The 23,640-nt window shown below is 55.2% G+C and overlaps 1 protein-coding gene across 1 annotated transcript; it reads right to left on the bottom strand.

The window, feature by feature from the left end:
* Nucleotides 1–8,721: 8,721 nt before the first annotated feature.
* Nucleotides 8,722–18,854, bottom strand: LOC135892651 (uncharacterized). The gene is made up of 7 exons (XM_065420445.1): nt 18,761–18,854; nt 18,255–18,323; nt 17,471–17,866; nt 16,229–16,504; nt 15,644–15,843; nt 12,132–13,451; nt 8,722–8,805 (listed from the first exon to the last, which is right to left on the bottom strand). The coding sequence occupies exons 1-7, from the start codon at nt 18,852–18,854 to the stop codon at nt 8,722–8,724; spliced, it is 2,439 nt and encodes an 812-aa protein (XP_065276517.1).
* Between the last annotated feature and the right edge of the window lie 4,786 nt (nt 18,855–23,640).

Genomic DNA, 23,640 nt, shown 5'->3' with positions numbered 1-23,640 from the left:
TCTCACCCAACTAAAGGCAGCCAGTAGCAGCAGCTGAGCTGGTAAATGTATTTCAAAGGGGGTCTTGGGGTGAGGGTGGCCGGGGGAGACTGAAACGCCTTCCAGGGTGGCTGTGCTGAGAGCTAGCTGCTGGCAGGGTGGGTGTCTGCATGGTGGGGGTCTGGGGGGCACTAGCTGCCACCCAGCTCTCTGCATTTGGCAGGGGGCTCAGCCAGAGGCATTTCCAAAAACATCCCCTGCACCCCTGCAGCACAGAGAGACTGAGAGTACCAGGCCCTGCTGGGCAGCTGGACCAGGACAGGCATGGGGGGGGGGGCATCTCCTGGTCTCTCCTGCTTGCCCTCCCTCCCCAGGCAGAGACGCCTGCCTCTCAGAGACAGTGTGGCCACATGTGTAGTGCGCTTGGTCCCCATCCCTGGCATCTGGGTGACTGCCTCTTAGGGGGCTGGAAGGAAAGAGGCAGTGGGGAAGAGGGATGGGGGGATGGGTAGGAAAGGGAAACTGAGGCTATCAGGGGAAAGTGTCCTAGCAGTGCAATCTCTGCCTTGGGGTGTGGATGGAATTGTCTCCCAAGGGAAGCTGGAACTATCTGCTGCTGTAGTATGTGTTTAGTCCATGTGCTCTGGGTGGGCCGCGTGCTGAAGGTTACCGATCCCTGGGATAGGGAAAATGGGGGCCCAGCAGCAGCTGGGGCTCCCCTGTTAAGCAGGCCCATCAAACCCTCACCCTAACAAGCCCCACCTCCCCTGCATCTGTACCACCCCGATGAGCCCCCCCCAGACACCCTCCCCACTGAGCCCCAACCACCTGCACCTGGACCCCCATCCAAATGAACCCTGTAGATAAATCTCTGAATTAAGCATCTTCACATAACTTTCATATGACTTTGTATTATGCCTCTTCATATATCCCTGTATTAAGCTATTTTCATACAACTTTGTATCAAGTCCTTTGATATAGGAACTTTGTATCAGATCCCTATGTAGAAAAACTTATAGAAAACTTTGTAAAAAGAACAGGAGTACTTGTGGCACCTTAGAGACTAACAAATTTATTAGAGCATAAACTTTGTGTTAAGCTTTGGTATAATGTTATAGCCCCTAAGGATAGTTAAAGTAGAAGAAAAATGTCTTTTTTTGCTAGTAGAATAAGATTCTCCCCCCCACACACACTCCCTTAATCAATTGCCCTGTTGAATGAATGAGGTGTGAATGAGCAAGGCGTGGAAGGCAAGCACCTCCAGACAGCTAGTTGGAGAGGGGATGGAAGCCAGACCCAAGGACAATCAAACTTGTCAAGTGGGCTCACTAAAGTAGAGCAGATATATTGACAGCCTGGGGGGGTGGGGGTGGGGGTGGGAAGGGGTGTTAGAATCAAGCACCTTCTTTTGGAAACAACCTCTTTGAACAGTATTGGGACAACACCCAGAAGGAAGCAGCACAAAGGACCAACGGACACAGATTTTGAAGCTGGTATAGATTTGCATGAGAGGGAAGCTGCTATAAATGTGAGGTGTCTTGCAGAGGACCCTGGGTCTTGTCAACATTGGAGCATTGATCCAGATCGGCAGAAGCCCGGCTCCACCCCTCCCCTAACTCACTCACCTGGCCAGTGAAGTTAAGGGGAGCACCTAGTTGGTAACAACAACAAGACGGAGTGTGTTTGTGTGTGTGTGTATGTGAGTGCATGAGTGTAATCTAGATCATATGCATATGATACAGTATTGATTGATGCATGTATTACCAATGAATGTGGCATTTGCCTTATTCCCCCTGAAAAGATCCTGTGCAGTACTTTAAGGGTACGTCTACACTTACCGGAGGGTCCGGCGGCAGGCAATCGATGTTCTGGGATCGATTTATCGCGTCTGGTTTAGACGCGATAAATCGATCCCGGAAGTGCTCGCCGTCGACGCCGGTACTCCAGCTCGGCGAGAGGAGTACGCGGCATCGACGGGGGAGCCTGCCTGCCGCGTCTGGACCCGAGGTAAGTTCGGACTAAGGTACTTCGAATTCAGCTACGTTATTAACGTAGCTGAATTTGCGTACCTTAGTCCGAAGTGGGGGCTTAGTGGGGACCAGGCCTAAGTCCAACAACCCCACCTCCCCTGCACCCAGACTCCCCACCCCACCCCGAGCTCCAACCACTTTCACTTGGTCCCCCCTGCAGACTCCCATTGCCCCTGCACCTGGCACCTCCCTGTGCATCCAGATCCCCCACTGAGGTGCCTGCACCCAGACTTCCCCCCCACAGAACCCTCTTGCCCCCCCCACAGAACCCTCTTACCCCCATCTGGAACCCCCACACTAAGTCCCTCTGCACTTGGATCCTGCTGCCGGGCTGAGCCTCCCTGCCCACATCTGGTGAGCCTGGCACAAAAGGGGCAGGGCCCCAGGGTGTTTCTGTGGCAGGCACGGCCCTTGTGCTGTGACAGGGTCAGGTTCAGTCTCACTGCCAAGTCCCTGTCCCAGAGGGGTGGGAGAGGCTGCAGGGTGATCTCCCACCTCCATGCAGCCAGTGGCCTGTGCTCCCCACTGCCATGGTGGAGCTTCCACATCTATTTATTATTAAAAAAAAATCAGAATTTTAAAATATTATGCACAGAATTTGATGCAGAATTCCCTCCGGAATATGGGGCACTGTACAGCTGTGATGGTGGGACTGTGAAGGGGGTGCTGGACAGTAGGGGATCTGTGGGTGGGGGAGCTGGGCAGGGGGTATGGTGTGCAGGGTGCTGTGCAGTTGTAGCCGGAGGGGTCTCTAGGCAGGGGGTGCTGGGCATAGGGATCTGTGGAGGAAGACTCTGGGTGAGGGGGCAATGGCATAAGAGCAGGGCACCGGGCCGGGGGCAGTGTGGAAGGGGCACGCTGGCAGCGCAGGGCTGGCAGGCCAGTGTGCGTCTAGCAGTTTTGGGTTTGTAAACAGTGCCCTTGTGCTGGCTGAGTGGGGCCACTCTGCTGTGCCTCATTGCCACCCAACCGGCCCCTTGCTCTGTGGATCGACCCCATCACATGCCCTACTTCCCCAATGGGGGCCCACAAATATGTTTGGCACCAGGCCCACAAAAAGTTAATCCGGCCCTGCCTTGGGGGAAGAGGCGGTGCAGGGGCGGGGCCTGGGGGGAGGGGCAACGCAGGGCAGGGCATCGGGGAAAAGGGGCAGGGTGGGGGTGGTGCCTTGGGGGAAGGGGTGGTGCAGAGCTAGGGTCTTGAGGAGAAGGGGAAGAACAAGCTCGAGAACTCGGGAAGGGGCATTGCGGGGGACTAGGAAGGAAGACCACTTCGCTCCAGGACAGACCAAGGTGAGGATCGCTCCCTTGCGGTTCCACAGAAATCTTCAGCTGCTGCTGCTCCTGCATCTACTGCCTCCTGGAAAACTCAGCGGGAACCAATTGACCTCAAAGACCACCCTCGGTGCTTCTAGGAAGACGCGGACAATCAGCAAGGATGAAAAAATCAGCACCTGGCTGAAGGAAACCCCGGGGATACCTCTGCAGAGAGATTTTGCGCCACAAAGATGGCTCTTTGGGACTTCACAGTCTGGAGCAACAACATCTCACCAGCTCTTCAGGAGGAGGAGGACCCTTGGAGTACCTCTCCTACTGCCCAGGACCCAGAAGCTACTCATCACTCTGCTACTCCTGAGAAGGCTTCTACTAGAGGAGCCCCACCCCCGATGACCCAGGACCAGGATGCCAATTGCTGCCCTGCTGCTCCAGAGAGGGATGCTCCCGAAGGAACCACTTCCTCGACCCGGGACCCCAAAGCTACTTACTGCCCTGCTGCCCGGAGGAAGGCTGCTCCAAGGGGAACACACTCCACGGCCCAGGATCACGGCCAGCAAGTCTAGCCCCCGTTCCAGAAGCGACTTCACCTCTTTAAGCTACTCTGCCAGACTGAGAGGAACTACTCAGTGAGTTTGCAGGCACAACAGAGGTCCGCCCCACAGAGGGTAAGGAAGGGGAAGAGGACTACACCTACCTCCAGTACCTGATCCCTACAGACCTCCTCCTCTGCCCTTTCTGCTTTCTCTTCCATGAAGTCCAGACCCTCAGGGCCCTCAGCAAGCACGTTCGGAAAGCCCACAACAAGCTGATCGCCTTCCAATATAGCCGCTGCGACCTACCCGTTGATACTCAAAAGAACTGTAAGTATCATCAAACCACATACAAGGGACCCCTCACGAGGAGACAACCAATTCTGCTGACACCCTGTGGGTCCCAACTCTGACCCCCACCGATGCTCTGGCTTCAGCACGCCAGCCAGTGTCCCCAGAGCCACAAGGCGTAAGGGGGGACCAACCGCCAGTCGAGGGAAGCACGACCTCCACCTCGAGGACCGACCGACAGGACGGCGCCACCAAAAGAGCCAGCCCTGTCTCCAGAATCCCCACGCTGGACCCTGCTGTGAGGGGGATTACTGCCTCTCGCAAGTCAGCAACCTCACCAGATGCCTCAGCAACCTCATAGAGACCATCCGGCACAACATGGATGGGAGCCGGGACAGCGCTCCCCAACGGGTAACCTGATACCACCCTGCCGTAGGACCAACCAGCACCGCCCCCCGGGCTGCCCGGCGAGATCCAGCCGACGGAGGAGCCTCCCGCAGCCCCCAGATCCCACGGCGAGACCCCACCCCTGGGAGACCCAACTCCTCCAGGGTTGTCCAGCGACACCCCAACCACAAAAAGTCCTGTGCCCCACAAGGACCTCCCCAGCCGGATACCACCTGCAGGAGAACCAGCACTGTCCCCAGCACTTCCAGACACGCGTCCCCCCAAAGTCCAGCACCAGTGCTTCCAGAACCCCCCTCCCTCCCAAAAGAGCCAGGGCTGCCTCGGAGACACCGAGAGCTGCCCCCTCCCCCGCACACTGCACCAGGACCCCCACCTCAAGATCCACCTCAACACCGCTCCTCACTCTGAGAGACAACGAGGCCGCAGATCGTCCCCGCAGCACCTGAACCTGCGGAGACAGCACAGCAGGAGGAGCGACGGCCGCGAGCGAGGGGCACCACGTCGTGGCAAACCGCCTGGACGGAAGAGCTGGCGAAGGCTGACAACTTCGAGAACTTTGACACCCAGTGGCCAGGAGGTCCCCACCATCACATCTTTGCCACTCTGGGAGAGTTCGGGATGCTGGAAACCTTCCTCCAGATTCTCCAGGACCTCTACAAGGACCCTCGCTCCCACATGCTGGCTGGCGAGTTTGATAACTGCGGAGGGATTGCACAAGAGAGAGTCAGAGCCAGGGAGAGAACCCAGGAGTCCTGGCTCTCACTTCCCCCTACACTCTAACCACTAGACCCCCACTCCCGTTTTAGATTTTAGGCTCGCTGCCTCTTCTATCCACCCACCCCGCCTGTCCATCCCTTCGCTGCAGGTTTTTGGGTTGTCACCCCTGCTCTGCACTCCCCCGGTGCAGCCCAAGGCCTTCCCTCCCCCCAGGCACATATCCTCTCCCCCTGGTGCTGGATCATCTGCTTGGCCTCCCACCCCCTCTCGGGGCACACTATGAGGCGTGGCTGGGGATTGTGCACGGCCCAGCACCAGGCAACGCAGAACGGAAACCACAGGCCCTGCCCCGCCCCACCCGAGCTGCCCTCCAGGTGCATCAGAGCCCAGTGCCCCGCACCTGCATCCTCCTGCACCACAGGGGGCGAGCTGCAGCCCCCACCACACTCCGTAGATGGGCGAAGGGTCAGGCCAGCCAGCCCATGTAGGATGGGGGAATCGCCACCCCCGGTCGACAGTATGGGGGCTGTGACACATGGAGAAGCGGTTGTCACTGCAGCCGACAGAGGGCAGCAGAGCATGCACACACACAAACACAATTGCAAACATACACAAACACATGCATGAATCCAGCCACACACATACACATTATTACTAACATACACAAACACCCGCACAAGTCCAGCCACACACCAACACAACTGCAAACAGATGCAAAAACATGCAGAAATCCAGCCACATGAACACACACATCTGCACAGCCACACACACACGCACCGCCCCTGTGACACTACCTATGCTTTATAAAAATACACCTCTACCCCGATATAACGCTGTCCTCGGGAGCCAAAAAATCTTACCGCACTATAGCCTAGGTGAAACCCCATTATATCGAACTTGCTTTGATCCACCAAAGTGTGCAGCCCCCCCCCCCCAGAGCGCTGCTTTACTGCGTTATATCCGAATTTGTGTTATATCGGGTCGCGTTATATTGGGGTAGAGGTGTATGTTTATAAGTGTGAAAATGATGTAACTGGAATATGCTTTATGCAAAAGGTCTCTTGTAAGGTATCATTACAAAGCTTATAATCTACTGAGTGTGATCATCCTAGTTGTATGTATGTGTCATTCTTGTATCTGAAGCTAGAAATATGAAGTATTACTCTAAAGTCCCATTGTAATTATGCAAAGTTTGGGCCATTAATGGTGGCTTGGAATCTTGATGGCTCCCATTGACTAGGGCAATTGGTTGTAAATGGCTCTGTTTACTTGCAAGCCTTCCTGTGTTCCTGTGAGTCAGGCTGGGAAGAATGGAGGCTTGGGGTCTCACAGGACATGTGACCATGTCACCTGATACTGGAATCCATCTTAAACCTGGTGCTTTTCCATTTAGAAGGAGGGGTGGGGACCCAGAGAGAGACAAAGGATTCCCACTTTGTGCCAAAGCTATAAAAGGGGGTGGAGCAGGACAAGGGGGGTCCCAGTCATGTGAAATCCCCTGCTTTTCATCTAAGATGCCTGCTGGAACTTACAAGGTCTGTACCAGGGGAAAGGATTGGGCCCAGCCTAGGAAGGAGTCCAGTCTGTGAAAGAAGCTTATTGGAACATCTCTGAGGGTGAGAAATATCTGTTTCTTAATGTATTAGTGTTAGACTTGCGTATTTTACTTGGTGACTTACTTTGTTCTGTCTGTTATTACTTGAAACCACTTAAATCCTACTTTTTATACTTAATAAAATCACTTTCATTTATTAGTAAACCCAAAGTAAGTGATTAATACCTGGGGGAGCAAACAGCTGTGCATATCTCAGTCAGTGTTATAGAGGGGGGACAATGTATGAGTTTACCCTGTATAAGTTTTATACAGAGTAAAACAAATTTATTTGGGGTTTGGATCCCATTGGGAGCTGGGTGTCTGGGTGCTGGAGAGAGGTAACTTGCTGAGCAGTTTTTGGTTAAAGTCTGCAGCTTTGGGGGTGTGAACCAGACCTGGGTCTGTGTTGCAGCAGACTAACGTGTCTGGCTCAACAAGGCAGGGTTCTGAAGTCCCAAACTGGCAGTAAAAAACAGGCTCGGAGGTAATTCCAGCACATCAGGTGACAGTTCCAAGGGGGTCTCTGTGACCAAACCCGTCACAGCCCCTTCCTCTGATGCCCCACCCTCGCCCCTCCCCTTCACCTGGGGCCCTGCCCCCGCACCACCCCTTTCTCTGAGGCTCCACCCTCGCCTCAGCCCTTCCCCTGAGTTCCCGCCATTGCGTTTGCCTTCTCCTGCCTGTCCTGCACCGCCCCTTCCCCCAGGCCCCACCCCCGCCCTGCCTCTTCCCCTCAGACCCCGCCCTCATGCCACCCATTCACCCTGAGTCCCCGCCCTCACGCTGCTTCTTTCGCCCAAGATCCCACCCCCCCCGCTTGCTCCTCTCTGCCCCTCCCCCATCGCTCCCCCTTATGGCAGGTATAAAGTGAGGGGATCCTGCCCCCCTGTCTGGTAGCCCTGGGTGGGTGGCAAGCCTCATTGTGAAGAATGGAGGAGTAGGGAGAAGTAACTACTTTCGATGTAAACTAGAGCCTGGTACATGAATGAGTGGGATTGTATTCTGTGATTGGCTGACCGGGGGAGTGCCAGCCTCTTCCCACTGGGGGTGGGGTGTGTAAGGGGGGCTAGACAGAAAATTGTGGGGTGCTCCCCCCTCACTACAAGGCCCTGCCTTGGGGGGAGGGGCTTCTCCTTTTTTTTTTTTTTTTATTCCCCACCAGAGAGCGTGATTGGCTCCCATTGCGCAATCTGCTAAAAAAACCCTTTGAAAGGCTGCTTGCTGCGTCATTTTTTCCTTTAGCTTTCGAGCCTCGGAGGCCCCTGCCCTCGGCAAACCCTCCCTGTCCGGCAGCAGTCACCCAAGCTGATGGTTTTGTAAAACCACTTTATTATCCAATAACAAGAAACAAAACAAAGGCAATTCCCTGACGAAAACTGAGTTAAAGCTGAGAAAGGGGCTGGAACTGAAAGAAAACAGCAGTGGGGTCGGTAACGACACCCTGCCCGTGTCTAGCGCTTTCCGGCCAGAGATCGCCAAGTGCTATACACAGGAGGCAGGATCATTACCCCTCTTGCACAGATGGGGAAACTGAGGCACGGAGCAGGGCTGTGAGTTGCCCATGGGCAGGCAGACTCCAGGTCGCCTCCCTCCCAGTTCTGTTCTCTATCTGCTAGGCTGAGCTGCCTCCCGAAAGCCAACACAGCCTGGAAAATCGACGCTACAATTAAACTGCCCCAGAAATGCCCAGATCCAGTGGCCCAAGTGGGGCCTGCCCCAGGGCTCTGCCGCGGGGTGGGAGGAGGGCTGGGAGTCAGGATGCCTGGGTTCTCGTGGGTTTCCCCAGCTCATGGAGGAGGGTGAATGCTGCCTGGGGCGTGAGCAGTGGACTCTTATCGAGATCCGGGTTGCAGCAGTGCGGAGGGGACTGTGGACTGCAGGGATCTTGGCCATGGTCAGTTACAATAGTCCTTGGAGCTGTTATAATAGTCGCCGTCGCCATCCGAGAGCCAGGGAATCTCCCCGGCACATGGGATTTCCTGCCGGGGACACAGGAAGAGAGACAGATTGTGTGAAAGAGGGGACACTCACCCAGCAGGAGACCTGTGTGTGATGTCTGCCTGTACCTGCAATAATGGGGGCGGGGCGGAGGAGTAGGATCCAGGACTCCTGGGTTCTCTCCCCACCTTTGTGAGAAGAGTGGGGTCTAGTGGTTACAGCGGGGGCAGGTCTGGGACCCCGGACTCCTGTGTTCCATGCCCAACTTTACCGCCCTGCAGAGCTGTGAACTGCAGTTACCTGGCGCACTAAAAACGAGCATCCCCCACTGTATTTGGGGAGAGATCTCCCAGCCTCCTGTGCCAGCACAGGATCCGGCTATTGGATGTGAAGGAGACTCTCCCCTGAGCCATTAGCAGGACGGGGTTTATGACGCATGCTCAGGTAGTGCTGATTCCGTCCAGCTGGGGGCAGGGGTTCAACCTGGGGTGGGGGCACAGGCTGCAGCTGCCTACTCAACTCCAGCTAGTATGTTAGTCTCTAAGGTGCCACAAGTACTCCTGTTCTTTTTTATGTGGGGGTGGAGGGGACCCAGGGGTTAACAGACCCCCCCCCCCACTGACCTCATAGAGCGAGTCTCTCTGTGGGGCGCTGGGGTCCTCTCTGCTGCCCCCTGGGGAAGGAGACACAATTATCCCCTTTCACTCTTTATTTTCCTTCTTTAAACATTTCCCCCCAAATCGATCATTTCCCCCCCTCTGGCAAACCCCGCCCCCCCCCAAAGCAGGCCACTTCCTCCAACCCTCCCACACACAGTGCAGGGCTCAGCCCCTCCAGCAGGGGGTGGAGGGACACACACACACACACACACACACACACACACACACACACACACACACACACACACACACACACACACACACACACACACCCACCCACCCACCCACCCCCCAGTAGGTTGATTTCCTTCACACTCCAGGTTTTCCATGATGCAGCCAGAGCCACCCCTTTTCCTGCCCCTCCCCCAATTCCCACCCAGAGGGGTCCCTTACCCTGCTGACTCCCCCCCAGTTCTTTCCGTTGGCGGATTCTCCTGGCCAGACAATAAACCCCGAGATTGCTCAGGAGGAAGAGCAGCAGGACCCCTGCTCCGAAGCCTGCCATGGGGCCAGGGCTCAGCTGGTACCAGTCACTGCTGTCTGTGGGGGCAGGGATGGAGAATAGGGTCATTAGCTCCAGTGTCATGCAGGGTGCAGTGGAGCAGGCACAGGGGAGATGGGGAGGTGGGAGCTGGTTGAGGGGGCAGCATAGTCCTAGGGGGGACAATGAAGGCCAGTCTCAGAGGAGGGGGCAGGAAGGAAGCTGGGTTTTTAACCAGGAGACTTTTCCTCCCAAGTGTTTATTGGACATTGGAGTTTCTTCCAGGTTCATAAAATCTCCAATCTCCTCTTATTACAATAGCACCTAGAAGCCTCCGCTGAGATCAGGGCCCCATTGTGCCGGGTGCTGCCCAGACACACAACCAGAGACAGTCCCTGCTGAGATCACAGACTCAGAGCGAGAGACAGACCCTGCCCCAAGTGAGACCAGAGCCCCCTGGTGCGGGCAGCTGCACAGGCCAATGGAAGAAAAAATGTGAATGATCACAAAAATGTGCGTTTCTCTTTTGCTGGGTACAAAATGGAGCCGTTTCCCCCACTTTTGCCCCAAAAAGTTTTGGGAATTTGGTATTTGAAACTTTTGCTAAACTTTGAATCAAACACTCCCTCCAAATTTTCATCCGTTGTTTTATCTGCATTTTGATCAAATATGGTTCTGTTCAGCCATCATAATTGTCTGTTTCCCAAAAACCTAAACAATTTTGTTTGCCAATCTCCCCCCTCCACACTATTTTCTGTTTAAAAGTTTATTTAACTTTAATTGATTATAATTTTCAACAATTGCCCCATGGGCGGCGGGTATCATAGGACGGGGTAGGCTGTGCCTCCCCAGCCAGGCGTTGCCCCACCCACGCTCCGCCCCCAGACTCCCTCCTGCCTGCTTCCAGTTCCCTTCCCACTCTTCCGTGGCTGAGAGGCTGGGACAGGCAGGCTGGTGCCGGTGCTCGTGAGGCCAGGGGCTGGGACCGCTGGCGCTGGGGCCATGCCATGCTGCCCGGTGCCAGGGTTGGGGGCACTCTGGGACTGGGGGTGCACAGGGGGGCAGGCGGCCGCAGATAGTGGGCAGGGACACACAAAGAGCAGGGCTCAGCTCCTCCAGCAGGGGGCAGCAGGAACATACCCACCTGCCCACCAGGGCTCTGGGCTCCAGCGGGGAAGGGAAGGGGTCGTTCTCGGGCAGCGAGGGAGGGGCCGGGGGCTAGGCTCCCCCAACAGCTCATTCACCCACCGCCCATGAATTGCTCTTTGAAAACACTGTAGGTAAAAACTGAGGTGAAAAATGTAATGAAAAGTGCTAATTTTGAGGGGGGCAAACCAGACATTTTTCCTGATGATTAAAAAAGATTAAATTTCAACTAAATGTATGTTATTTGAATGGGTGTTTCTTGGCCTGATGACAGGTTGATTTGCAATGTCATTCGGCCGCTAGATGGCTCTGTGGACAGAGATACTGGAGCCTGGTCAACAAAGTGGACCCAGCTGGAGCACGAGCTGGGAGCTTGTTTATTTTGGTTGGACTTGCAGAAGGACTGTGCGGGGTTCACCTATCGTGCATGGGGGACTCTAAGCCATTCCCTGGCTATGGAATGAGTAACGTGGAGTCAAATGCACCTAGTACTTACACACAACAGTGATGGTGAGTGGCAGGGAGGTGGATTTCCCTAGGGTGTTAGAATCATAGAATCATAGAATATCAGGGTTGGAAGGGACCTCAGGAGGTCATCTAGTCCAACCCCCTGCTCAAAGCAGGACCAATTCCCAACTAAATCATCTCAGCCAGGGCTTTGTCAAGCCGGGCCTTAAAAACCTCCAAGGAAGGAGACTCCACCACCTCCCTAGGTAACGCATTCCAGTGCTTCACCACCCTCCTAGTGAAATAGTGTTTCCTAATATCCAACCTAGACCTCCCCCACTGCAACTTGAGACCATTGCTCCTTGTTCTGTCATCTGCCACCATTGAGAACAGCCGAGTTCCATCCTCTTTGGAACCCCCCTTCAGGTAGTTGAAGGCTGCTATCAAACCTCCCCTCATTCTTCTCTTCTGGAGACTAAACAATCCCAGTTCCCTCAGCCTCTCCTCATAAGTCATGCGCTCCAGACCCCTAATCATTTTTGTTGCCCGCCGCTGGACTCTTTCCAATTTTTCAAACATCCTTCTTGTAGTGTGGGGCCCAAAACTGGACACAGTACTCCAGATGAGGCCTCACCAATGTCGAATAAAGGGAAATGATCACGTCCCTCGATCTGCTGGCAATGCCCCTACTTATACAGCCCAAAATGCCATTAGCCTTCTTGGCAACAAGAGCACACTGTTGACTCATATCCAGCTTCTCGTCCACTGTGACCCCTAGGTCCTTTTCTGCAGAACTGCTACCTAGCCATTCGGTCCCTAGTCTGTAGCTGTGCATGGGATTCTTCCGTCCTAAGTGCAGGACTCTGCATTTGTCCTTGTTGAACCTCATCAGGTTTCTTTTGGCCCAATCCTCTAATTTGTCTAGGTCCCTCTGTATCCGATCCCTACCCTCTAGCGTATCTACCACGCCTCCTAGTTTAGTGTCATCGGCAAACTTGCTGAGAGTGCAGTCCACACCATCCTCCAGATCATTAATAAAGATATTAAACAAAACCGGCCCCAGGACCGACCCTTGGGGCACTCCGCTTGAAACTGGCTGCCAACTAGACATGGAGCCATTGATCACTACCCGTTGAGCCCGACGATCTAGCCAGCTTTCTATCCACCTTACAGTCCATTCATCCAGCCCATACTTCTTTAACTTGGCAGCAAGAATACTGTGGGAGACCATATCGAAAGCTTTGCTAAAGTCAAGGAATAACACATCCACTGCTTTCCCCTCATCCACAGAGCCAGTTATCTCATCATAGAAGGCAATTAGGTTAGTCAGGCATGACTTCCCCTTGGTGAATCCATGCTGACTGTTCCTGATCACTTTCCTCTCCTCTAAGTGTTTCATAATTGATTCCTTGAGGACCTGCTCCATGATTTTTCCAGGGACTGAGGTGAGGCTGACTGGCCTGTAGTTCCCCGGATCCTCCTTCTTCCCTTTTTTAAAGATGGGCACTACATTAGCCTTTTTCCAGTCATCCGGGACCTCCCCCGATTGCCATGAGTTTTCAAAAATAATGGCTAATGGCTCTGCAATCTCATCCGCCAACTCCTTTAGCACCCTCGGATGCAGCGCATCCGGCCCGATGGACTTGTGCACGTCCAGTTTTTCTAAATAGTCCCGAACCACTTCTTTCTCCACAGAGGGCTGGTCACTTTCTCCCCATATTGTGCTGCCCAGTGCAGCGGTCTGGGAGCTGATCTTGTTTGTGAAGACAGAGGCAAAAAAATCATTGAGTACATTAGCTTTTTCCACATCCTCGGTCACTAGGTTGCCTCCCTCATTCAGTAAGGGGCCCACACTTTCCTTGACTTTCTTCTTGTTGCTAACATACCTGAAGAAACGCTTCTTGTTACTCTTAACATCTCTTGCTTGCTGCAACTCCAAGTGTGATTTGGCCTTCCTGATTTCACTCCTGCATGCCTGAGCAATATTTTTATACTCCTCCCTGGTCATTTGTCCAATCTTCCACTTCTTGTAAGCTTCTTTTTTGCGTTTAAGATAAGCAAGGATTTCACTGTTTAGCCAAGCTGGTCGCCTGCCATATTTACAATTCTTTCTACACTTCGGGATGGTTTGTTCCTGCAACCGCAATAAGGATTCTTTAAAATACAGCCAGCTCTCCTGGACCCCTTTGCCCTTCATGTTATTCTCCCAGGGGATCCTGCCCATCTGTTCCCTGAGGAAGTCAAAGTCTGCTTTTCTGAAGTCCAGGGTCTGTATTCTGCTGCTCTCCTTTCTTCCTTGTGTCATGATCCTGAACTGGACCATCTCATGGTCACTGCCTTCCAGGTTCCCATCCACTTTTGCTTTCCCTACTAATTCTTCCCTGTTTGTGAGCAGCAGGTCAAGAAAAGCTCTGCCCCTAGTTGGTTCCTCCAGCACTTGCACCAGGAAATTGTCCCCTACACTTTCCAAAAATTTCCTGGATTGTCTGTGCACCGCTGTATTGCTCTCCCAGCAGATATCAGGGTGATTAAAGTCTCCCATGAGAACCAGGGCCTGCGATCTAGCAACTTCTGCTAGTTGCCAGAAGAAAGCCTCGTCCACCTCATCCCCCTGGTCTGGTGGTCTATAGCAGACTCCGACCACGACATCACCCTTGTTGCTCACACTTCTCAACTTTATTCAGAGACACTCCGGCTTTTCTGCAGTTTCATACCGGAGCTCTGAGCAGTCATACTCCTCTCTTACATACAACGCAACTCCCCCACCTTTTCTGCCCTGCCTGTCCTTCCTGAACAGTTTATATCCATCCATGATAGTACTCCAGTCATGTGAGTTATCCCACCAAGTCTCTGTTATTCCAATCGCATCATAGTTCCCTGACTGTGCCAGGACTTCCAGTTCTCCCTGCTTGTTTCCCAGGCTTCTTGCATTTGTGTATAGGCACTTAAGATAACTCATTGATCGTCCCTCTTTCTCAGTATGAGACAGGAGTCCTCCCCTCTTGCGCTCTCCTGCTTGTGCTTCCTCCCAGGATCCCATTTCCCCAATTACCTCAGGGCTTTGGTCTCCTTCCCCCGGTGAACCTAGTTTAAAGCCCTCCTCACTAGGTTAGCCAGCCTGCTGGCGAAGATGCTCTTCCCTCTCTTCGTTCGGTGGAGCCCGTTCCTGCCCAACACTCCTCCTTCTTGGAACACCATCCCATGGTTGAAGAATCCGAAGCCTTCTCTCTGACACCACCTGCGTAGCCATTCGTTGACTTCCACGATTCGACGGTCTCTACCCAGGCCTTTTCCTTGCACATGGAGGATGGACGAGAACACCACTTGCGCCTCAAACTCCTTTATCCTTCTTCCCAGAGCCACGTAGTCTGCAGTGATCCGCTCAAGGTCATTCTTGGCAGTATCATTGGTGCCCACGTGGAGAAGCAGGAAGGGGTAGCGATCCGAGGGCTTGATGAGTCTCGGCAGTCTCTCCGTCACATCGTGTATCCTAGCTCCTGGCAAGCAGCAGACCTCTCGGTTTTCCCGGTTGGGGCGGCAGATAGATGACTCAGTCCCCCTGAGGAGGGAGTCCCCGACCACCACCACCCTCCTTCTCCTCTTGGGAGTGGTGGTTGTGGAACCCCCATCCCTAGGACAGTGCATCTTTTGCCTTCCAATCGGTGGAGTCTCCTTCTGCTCCCTTCCCTCAGATGGGTCATCTACTCCACTCTCTGCATTAGTACCTGTAGAGAGAACATGGAAACGATTGCTCACCTGTATCTCCATTGCTGGTACATGGACGCTCCTCTTTCTCCTTCTAGAGGTCACATGCTGCCAAACTTCATCATCATCCGTCTGTCCCTGCTGCATCTGCTCTGAATCTTCAGAACATTGTGGCCGTAGAAGCATCTCCTGACGTCTGTCCAGGAAATCTTCATTTTCCCTTATGCAACGCAGAGTCGATACTCGTTTCTCCAGACCTCGAACCTTCTCTTCCAATATGGAGCCCAGCTTGCACTTTGTACAGACAAAGTCGCTTCTGTCCTGTGGAAGAAAGACAAACATGGCACAACCTGTGCAGGTTACAACTGCTGATCACTCACCTTCCATATCACCTTCCTCTTAAGAGCTTCCTCAGCTGATGCAAGAACTACTCAGAGAAACCTGATACTCTCCCCCATCAGCCACCTGGACGCCCGGGAAAGCCAGTTCCGCCTGTGTCAACCCCAGCCGCTCGCCATCCTTGTACCAGGAGAAGTCCAATCCGCTATAGGCGCTCGTGTCCAGCCGGCACGTCAAGGATAGAGGTTCCCCCGTGCTGCGATGAGGGCCTGGGGTGGCCACCACATGCACCACAGGGGGGACTGCAGAGGAAGCGGAATGAGATATGAGCTAATGAAGCCCCCGTGGGACGGCAGCTGGGGGCTTAGGCGCAGCATGGCATGGGGCGGAGGGGCTCCATGGCTCCGCCCCCAGTGCTCTAGCCCCGCTCCCATATCCAAGTGGTGGCGTAAGGAGGGCCCCTGCCCCCTCCCATTTGTGAACCTGGTTCCACCCCCATGGCTGTGGCCCTGCCCCCAACTGGAATGTCAATGACAGAAAGGCCCCCCAATCTGTGCTCTCCTGCTCCGCCCCCATGGCTGTGGTCCCGCCCCCATTTGGAATGTAGGTGAGACAAGGACCCCTCCCATCTGTGCTCCTTGGCCCCACCCCCAGGGCTGTGGCCCCGCCCTGGCACTGGCTACTCACCAAGGATGGCCACATAGGTGGTGGGGGATATAGCCAGGTAGGCACACCCTATGTCGGAGACCCACTTCATGCAGGTGTAATTGCCCCCGTGAGACAAGGTTGCCCCTTCAATCTGCTGAGAGGGGCCCATGGGCAGGTCCTCGTAGTTGTGAATCCAGAAGTAGACCTGGTCCAGCGACCCGCTCTCCTCCACGCATCTCAGCGTGAACGAGTCACCCTCCCTGATCGGGCCTGGGACGTCTGTGTCCACCAGGACCTTCAGGCGGGGGGGCCGGCCTGAAAAGGCCATTGGAGATGGGTCAGAACCAGAGCCCCCTAGAGGGGAAAGGCCCCGTGCCCCATTCCCTGCCCCTCTGAGCCAGCCAGTTCCGCACCCTGGGGCTGGATGGGAGCTGGGGCCCCCTACAGGGGAAAGGTCCCGTATCCCATTCCCCATCCCCCGCGCCAGCCAGATCCCTGCCCTAGGACCTGATTAGAGTCAGTGCCTGCTAAAGGGGAAAGGCCCCGTGCCCCATTCCCTGCCCCCCAGCCAGCCCCTGCCCTGGGGCCTGATGGGAGCTGGCGCCCCCTAGAAAGGGAAGGCCCCATACATAATGCTACTCACCTGTGGCTAGGGGCTGGGACCTTTTGAGGAGGCACCTATTCTGGTAGCCCCGCACTCGGCACTCCAGCGCCGCCCCCCATGCTGCCAGATGGTGTCCAGGCTCAGCCTGCTTTTGCTTTTGCCAGGTTCAGTTTCCTTCGGGATCCGCGCGCCGGCTCCGTTGTACCAATACAGGCCGGAGGAGTCGCAGTGCTTCGAGATGGAGCAGACCAAGTTGCCATTCAGGGCTCCGGGGGCCCTAGTCATGCTATATTTGACCCTGCAGGGATGTTCTGTGCAGGGTGGGTGAGGGGGGAGCCAGTCACTGCTGGGGGCATGGCCACGGGCACAGCCACCTCCAGTCACCAGCCACTGCCCCTTCTTTGAGAGCGTCCTCAAGACCAGGTGGGGGTGTGACCTGTACCAGGCTCCCCTCCCAGAGCTGGGAGGGAACCCAGGAGTCCTGACTCCAGTTTAGGCTTCCTCTAACCATCAGACTCCACTGTTTCTTCACAGCTCTGCAGAATGTGGTCATCTGATTTGAGTGAGTTCTTATGAGAGGTGTACAGCAACCGTCCTTGGGGATGGCTCGATGGGCGCTGAGGTGCAGCCACCTCTGGGGCAGGGCATCTGGGGAGCAGCCACACATAACGCCGCACCGGGCCAGGCTGGGTTGTTGGTGAACCGTTTCTGCAAGAGGAGCCGGGGATTACCTGACACCGTGAGGTGCACGGCTCGGGGGCTTCTCCAGTTTTGGCTCTGGGTCTGGAACTCAAAGGAGTAGGCGCCCCCGTCTCTGAGCGCCAGCGGGTTGAGGCGCAGGGTGCAGTTGTGCTGCAGGTTGCCCAGGAACTTGGCGCGCTTGACCTTGTCATAGCCCTGCTCCGCTGCTGTGGTGAGCTGCACAATTCTTTCCTTGTCCCGGCTCCAGGTCACGGCTCTGACGAGCTGCTCCTCGGGGTAGGTGTAGGAGCAAGGAATCGTCACGCATGAGCCGCTCCATCCAGCTACAGGGTCCGCGGGCAGGGTCACCCCCCAGTCCTGGCAGCCGGCACCTGGAGGGGAAGCAGCACCCTGCTATCTGCAACACCGTGCCCCCTAGTCCTGCCCTGGGACATCGGGGCTAACCCTGAGTGCCAGGGGAGAGTCCCCACCCTGCTCGCTGCAGCACAGCGCCCCCTAGTCCTGCCCTGGGGCATCGGGGCCAGCCCTGACTGCCAGAGGAGAGCCCCCACCCTTCTCGCTGCAGCACAGCGCCCCCTAGAGGTTGCAACTGAACCCCAGACGTTCCAGATGCCCCCTGCTGGATTCCAAGCATCGTGGAGCTGTCGCCATGGCAAAGTCTCCCAAATTCCCGGCTCCTTGTTCATCCCCATTACTGCATTGCATCCCAGCCCCAGCCCCAGCCCCAGCCCCATCCCCAGCGCAACCAGAACCACTCACCGGTCAGGATGGAGAGGGCCAGCAGCAGCAGGGCCTCCATCTCCTCCAGGGTGAATGTTGACGTGGGGCCTACAAGAAAAGGGAACCAGATTTGGGCCCGGGAAAGGTTCTTATGAAAAGGTTTTCAGCACAAAGGGTGTCCCAGAAAGGCTACGGGTTGCAGAGAGAGGCTGGGCTGTGGGGTAAGGCAGGAGATCTCTGATCTAGTCACAGCTGGAGCCCGATGTAGGAGTTGCATATTCATTCTATTGATTACTTCAGAATTCCCAGTGATCCCGGTGAGGTTTGACAGGTTCGTGTCCCCAGGTCAGGCCCAGGATTATGGAAACTGGGGTTCAGCTGGGAGCCCCGATGGGCACAGCTGTGACACTCGCACTTGAGGAATTATTAGCACATTTAGCAAAGTCACAAAGGCTCCAGCCCAGCGAGGTAGATGGAGAGACGGCAGCGTGTCCCTCGGAACCGTCCCGTGCAGAACAACCTAGTATCTTCCTCCTCAGCATCACCTTCCTCATCGTCACCCCAGTCGTCACCCCGGCACCTCCCAAGGGCTACATCGCGCTCTCCTCCTGCCCGCAGGCTGGGATGCGATTTGTACATGACGTTACGCTGACATCACCCTGCCTAATGCCTGTTCCGTAGGGGTGTCTCCCCTCTTCCTTATGTGTATCTCCTCCCACTACCAGTGCTGGGGGCCCTTCTCCCATAGGTCATGGCTCTCTGGTGGTCAGACAGCTGCCGATGGTCCCATGCTAAACTATCTGCAAGCTGGTGTTAGCTCCTGTTCCTGGTGTCGTTGTGGACAAAGCTCCCCCTTAAACGCTCTGTTCCCACGTCCCCAAACGTAGGGGTCACCGTTAGGCCATTTATCTGTGCCAAAGTTCATAGGCCCCAAGCCTTATGCTAACTGCTGACGCCAGCGTCTCACAGGAGACAGGCCTGTGGGTTGCTTGCATTACTGCCCCATCAAATAAATGCTAAAGCTAGTTCTATGGGCTACACAACGCTGCCACAGGGCCCCATATGACCACGAGCAAGCCACTGCAGCGCTCCGTGCCTCAGTTTCCCCACCTGTACAAGGTGGATACAAATCTGACTTTTGTCTCTTTAGCCTTCAAACGTTTTGTGGCAAGGACTGTCTCTGGCTGTGCGTGGGCAGCGCCTGGCTCAACAGGACCCCAGTTTCAGCTGGGGCAGGGCCTGTCTCTCGCTGTGTGTCTGGGCAGCGCTTGGCACAAAGGGGCCCTGATCTCAGCTGGGCCATTAGACGTGACTGTAACACGTGTGGTAAATTGTAATAACGACCTCGCAGTGTTTAGCTTTATTCAGCATCGCAGCTTCCTGCCTCGCCGAGGAGAACCGAGAAGCTCCCAGCCCAGCTGCTTACTGCTGCGTTCATTGATCTGCCCATCTTAACTCCAGAAGGGACCGTTGTGCCCACACAGTCTGCCCAGCCCAGAGACCTCCCCTCAGGGATCCCGGCCTCCAGCCCAGATCTGATGGTCGAGCTAGAGCAGCGCTTTTAGGGACGTCCGATCTCCATAGAAAGACTCCAAGGGCTGGAGACTCTGCCCTGTCCCTGAGGCAGTGATTCCCAGGGTCAGTTCCCCTCCCTGGGGAAAATCTGCCCCTTATTCCCAGTCTCAATTTCTTTGGCTCCATTCCCCAGCCGTCAGCTCTCACTCTGCCCCTGTCTGTTGGGTTAACGAGCCCTCTGCTCCCTGAAACGTCCCCCCCACCAGCAGGGAGGTGCTGACAGACCAGGATCTTGTCCCCTCTGAGCCTTCTCTGGGTTAAACTCACTAGATCGAGCTCCTTCAGTGCTTGGCTCTCAGGCCGGTTTTCCAGCCATCGGATCGTCCCCGTTGCTCTTCTTTGACACCTCCCCCATTTCTGGACACCCTGTTTGACGTGCAGCCCCCCAGAGCTGCGCGCAGTCTCCCCAATGTCACGTTGATCCCAGCTCCTACTCGCTTTTCCCCTGCGTCTCCAGCCCAGGGTCAGCTCACCCTCTTAGCCAGAGCATCGCCCACGGAGCTCATGGGCCATCTGGCTCCACCAGGACACCTGGGTCCTTCCCAGAGTCGCTGCTGAGCAGGGTACAGCCCCCCAGCCTGGACATGATGGGCTCACCCAGTGTCCCAGGGGGCTGGCTCCCCCGCTGTGATACACAGTTCCTCTAGCTGGGGCCTTCTCTCTCTCCCCTACTGGGGCCAGAGATGTCTCGGAAGATCTGATGTGACACAACAATTCTAAGAACAGGATCTCTAGAGAAGGCGGAAGGGGCCAGCGATTATCTGCTGTCTGGATCTTGCTAGTGGTGAAAGCAGGCCTCCTGGGTTCTTATCCAGCTTTGGGAGGGGAGCGTGGTCTACAGGTTAGGGCGGGGGCTGGGAGCCAGGACTCCTGGGTTCTCTCCCTGGCTCTGGGAGGGGAGTGGGGTCTCATGGTTAGAGCAGGGGGACGGGTAGTCAGGACTTTGGGTTCTATCTCTGGCTTTGGGATGAGAGTGGGGGTCCAATGTATTCCCACAGTATTCTAGCCAGCAAGTTAAAGAAGTATGGCCTGGATGAATGGACTATAAGGTGGATAGAAAGCTGGCTAGATTGTCAGGCTCAACGGGTAGTGATCAACGGCTCCATGTCTAGTTGGCAGCCGGTTTCAAGTGGAGTGCCCCAGGGGTCGGTCCTGGGGCCGGTTTTGTTCAATATCTTCATTAAAGATCTGAAGGATGGCATGGACTGCACTCTCAGCAAGTTTGCAGATGACACTAAACTGGAAGGAGTGGTAGATATGCTGGAGGGTAGGGATAGGATACAGAGGGCCCTAGACAAATTAGAGGATTGGGCCAAAAGAAACCTGATGAGGTTCAACAAGGACAAGTGCAGAGTCCTGCACTTAGGACGGAAGAATCCTATGCACTGTTACAGACTAGAGACCGAAAGGCTAGGAAGCAGTTCTGCAGAAAAGGACCTAGGGGTTACCGTGGACGAGAAGCTGGATATGAGTCAACAGTGTGCCCTTGTTGCCAAGAAGGCTAACGGCATTTTGGGCTGTGTAAGTAGGAGCATTGCCAGCAGATCGAGGGACGTGATCATTCCCCTCTATTCAACATTGGTGAGGCCTTGTCTGGAGTACTGTGTCCAGTTTTGGGCCCCACACTACAAGAAGGATGTGAAAAAATTGGAAAGAGTCCAGCGGAGGGCAACAAAAATGATTAGGGGTCTGGAGCACATGACTTATGAGGAGAGGCTGAGGGAACTGGGATTGTTTAGTCTGCAGAAGAGAAGAATGAGGGGGGATTTGATAGCTGCTTTCAACTACCTGAAAGGGGGTTCCAAAGAGGATGAATCTAGACTGTTCTCAGTGGTACCAGATGACAGAACAAGGAGTAATGGTCTCAAGTTGCAGTTGGGGAGGTTTAGGTTGGATATTAGGAAAAACTTTTTCACTAGGAGTGGGGTGAAGCACTGGAATGGGTTACCTAGGGAGGTGGTGGAATCTCCTTCCTTAGAGGTTTTTAAGGTCAGGCTTGACAAAGCCCTGGCTGGGATGATTTAGTTGGGAATTGGTCCTGCTTTGAGCAGGGGGTTAGACTAGATGACCTCCTGAGGTCCCTTCCAACCCTGATATTCTATGATTCTATGATTCAATGGGTTAGAGCAGGGGGGACTGGAAGTCAGGACTCCTGGGTTCTATTCTTGGCTTGGAGAGAATTGTGGGATCTAATGGTTAGATCCGGGGAGGGGGCAGGGGCTTTTCCCTTGTAGGCGGCTGGGTGGAGTGAGCTGTGAGCATCTCAGACCTGTTCCTAACAAACGTGTCTGAAGCACAAAATCCACACCGCAGATGGCGTTAACCAGCCCCTCGCTCGCTGAACGGGCCATAGGGACTGAGCTCTCCTCTGCCCCCTAGAGGGGAGGTGAGCATTAGCGGGGGGGGGGGGGGAAGGGGGATGAGTATGGAGTACAGAATGGCTCAGCAAAGACCCCAGGGGGAATTCAGTCTCCATGGCACATGAGGCGCTCCTTACCTTTGTTCTGGCAGAAGCCTCCAGGTGGTGCTATTACAATTTGTCCTTAGTATGCAAGCAACTGTTCAGGCTTTGGAAGACATTTGTTTTTCATTCGCTTTTGCACTTTAGTTCTCTCTGGGGTGCTCGCTGCCTCAGTCCCTCAGTCTATGGAGAGTTATTTGCTCCCTGGGAACCTGGCCTTGGTGGTTTCTGCTGAGAGTCCCCACAGAAGGAGTTCCCTGGATGCTGTTTACAACCACGTCTGTCCAGGCAGGGCCGGTGCTACCATTTAGGCAAACTAGGCGGTTGTCTAGGGCGCCAAGATTTGGGGGCGCCAAAAAGCGGTGCCCCCAATTTTTTTTTACAGCGTTCCTACGCCCCCTCCCCGAGCTCGCGGTCGCCGCTCCACTTCTCCCGCCTCCCAGGCTTCCAGCGCCAATCAGCTGTTTGGCGCCGCAAGCCTGGGAGGGGAGGAGAATTAGAGCGGGGGCGGCATGCTTGGGGAGGAGGCGGAGCAGAGGTGACCTGGGGTGGGGAGCTGCCGCATGGCTCCCCTGGGGGGGAGCTGCCGCGGGTGGGGGCACCTCAGGGCGGGGGGGGAGCCGCTGCATGGGGGGGTGCCTCAAGGCGGGGGGGGGGGGGCGGGGAGCTGCCGCAGGGCTGGGGGCGGGGCGCAAGGTGGAAGTTTCGCCTAGGGCGCGAAACTTCCTTGCACCGGCCCTGTGTCCAGGACTGGTGCACATATAGCAAAGAAACAAGTTGCACTGAGAATATACCCAGCTGCCACGGTGCTAATTTCTCCTCCTTCGGGTAATTGACCTACAAAGCCCTGGATTCTGCTCCCACTTCCCAGAGGGGCAGCGGTATTCCTGTGTTTGCGCAGCTCCTAGCGCACTGGGGTGCTCACCCGGGCTTGGGGCTCAGCACTACTACAGTGCAAATAATAACTAATAATAAACCTACAAGATCTTATATTTAAAAATTCAATTACTCCTTCATCCAAACACCATATAACCCAGTTACCAGCTGCACACAGATGCTGTGCGGGGACAGCTCCCCTGGAACTGAGATGCAGCCTCCTCTGGGGTGGAGCAGCCGGGAAACACCACACATAACACCAGGCAGGGACGGCTCACCCGGTGCTAAGATTCAGCCATCTCTGGGGTGGAGCAGCTGGGTAAGAGCCACACATAATACCACGCAGGGATGATTCACCGGGTGCTGAGCTGCAGCCACCTCTGGCACAGGGCAGCCGGGGAACAGTCGCACATAATGCCCCATGGGGATGGCTCGCCCAGCACTGAGATGCAGCCACCTCTGGGGTGGGGCAACTGATACTAAACTAAAAGAAACACCTTCCGTTTCAGTTTA

Source organism: Emys orbicularis, chromosome 20, assembly GCF_028017835.1.
Source record: "Emys orbicularis isolate rEmyOrb1 chromosome 20, rEmyOrb1.hap1, whole genome shotgun sequence".
Taxonomy (NCBI): domain Eukaryota; kingdom Metazoa; phylum Chordata; order Testudines; family Emydidae; genus Emys; species Emys orbicularis.
This window is presented reverse-complemented; position numbering and strand designations above follow the sequence as displayed.

Excerpts from the sequence above, each read along its gene's own strand:
- LOC135892651 (XM_065420445.1), bottom strand. The coding sequence starts at position 18,854 with ATGTACAAATCGCATCCCAGCCTGCGGGCAGGAGGAGAGCGCGATGTA. Across the intron at positions 16,505-17,470 it reads CAACAACCCAGCCTGGCCCG|GCCGGCCCCCCCGCCTGAAG; the intron begins GTGCGGCGTTAT and ends TGGCCTTTTCAG. Across the intron at positions 8,806-12,131 it reads TTTCCCTTTATTCGACATTG|GAAATCCCATGTGCCGGGGA; the intron begins GTGAGGCCTCAT and ends TGTCCCCGGCAG.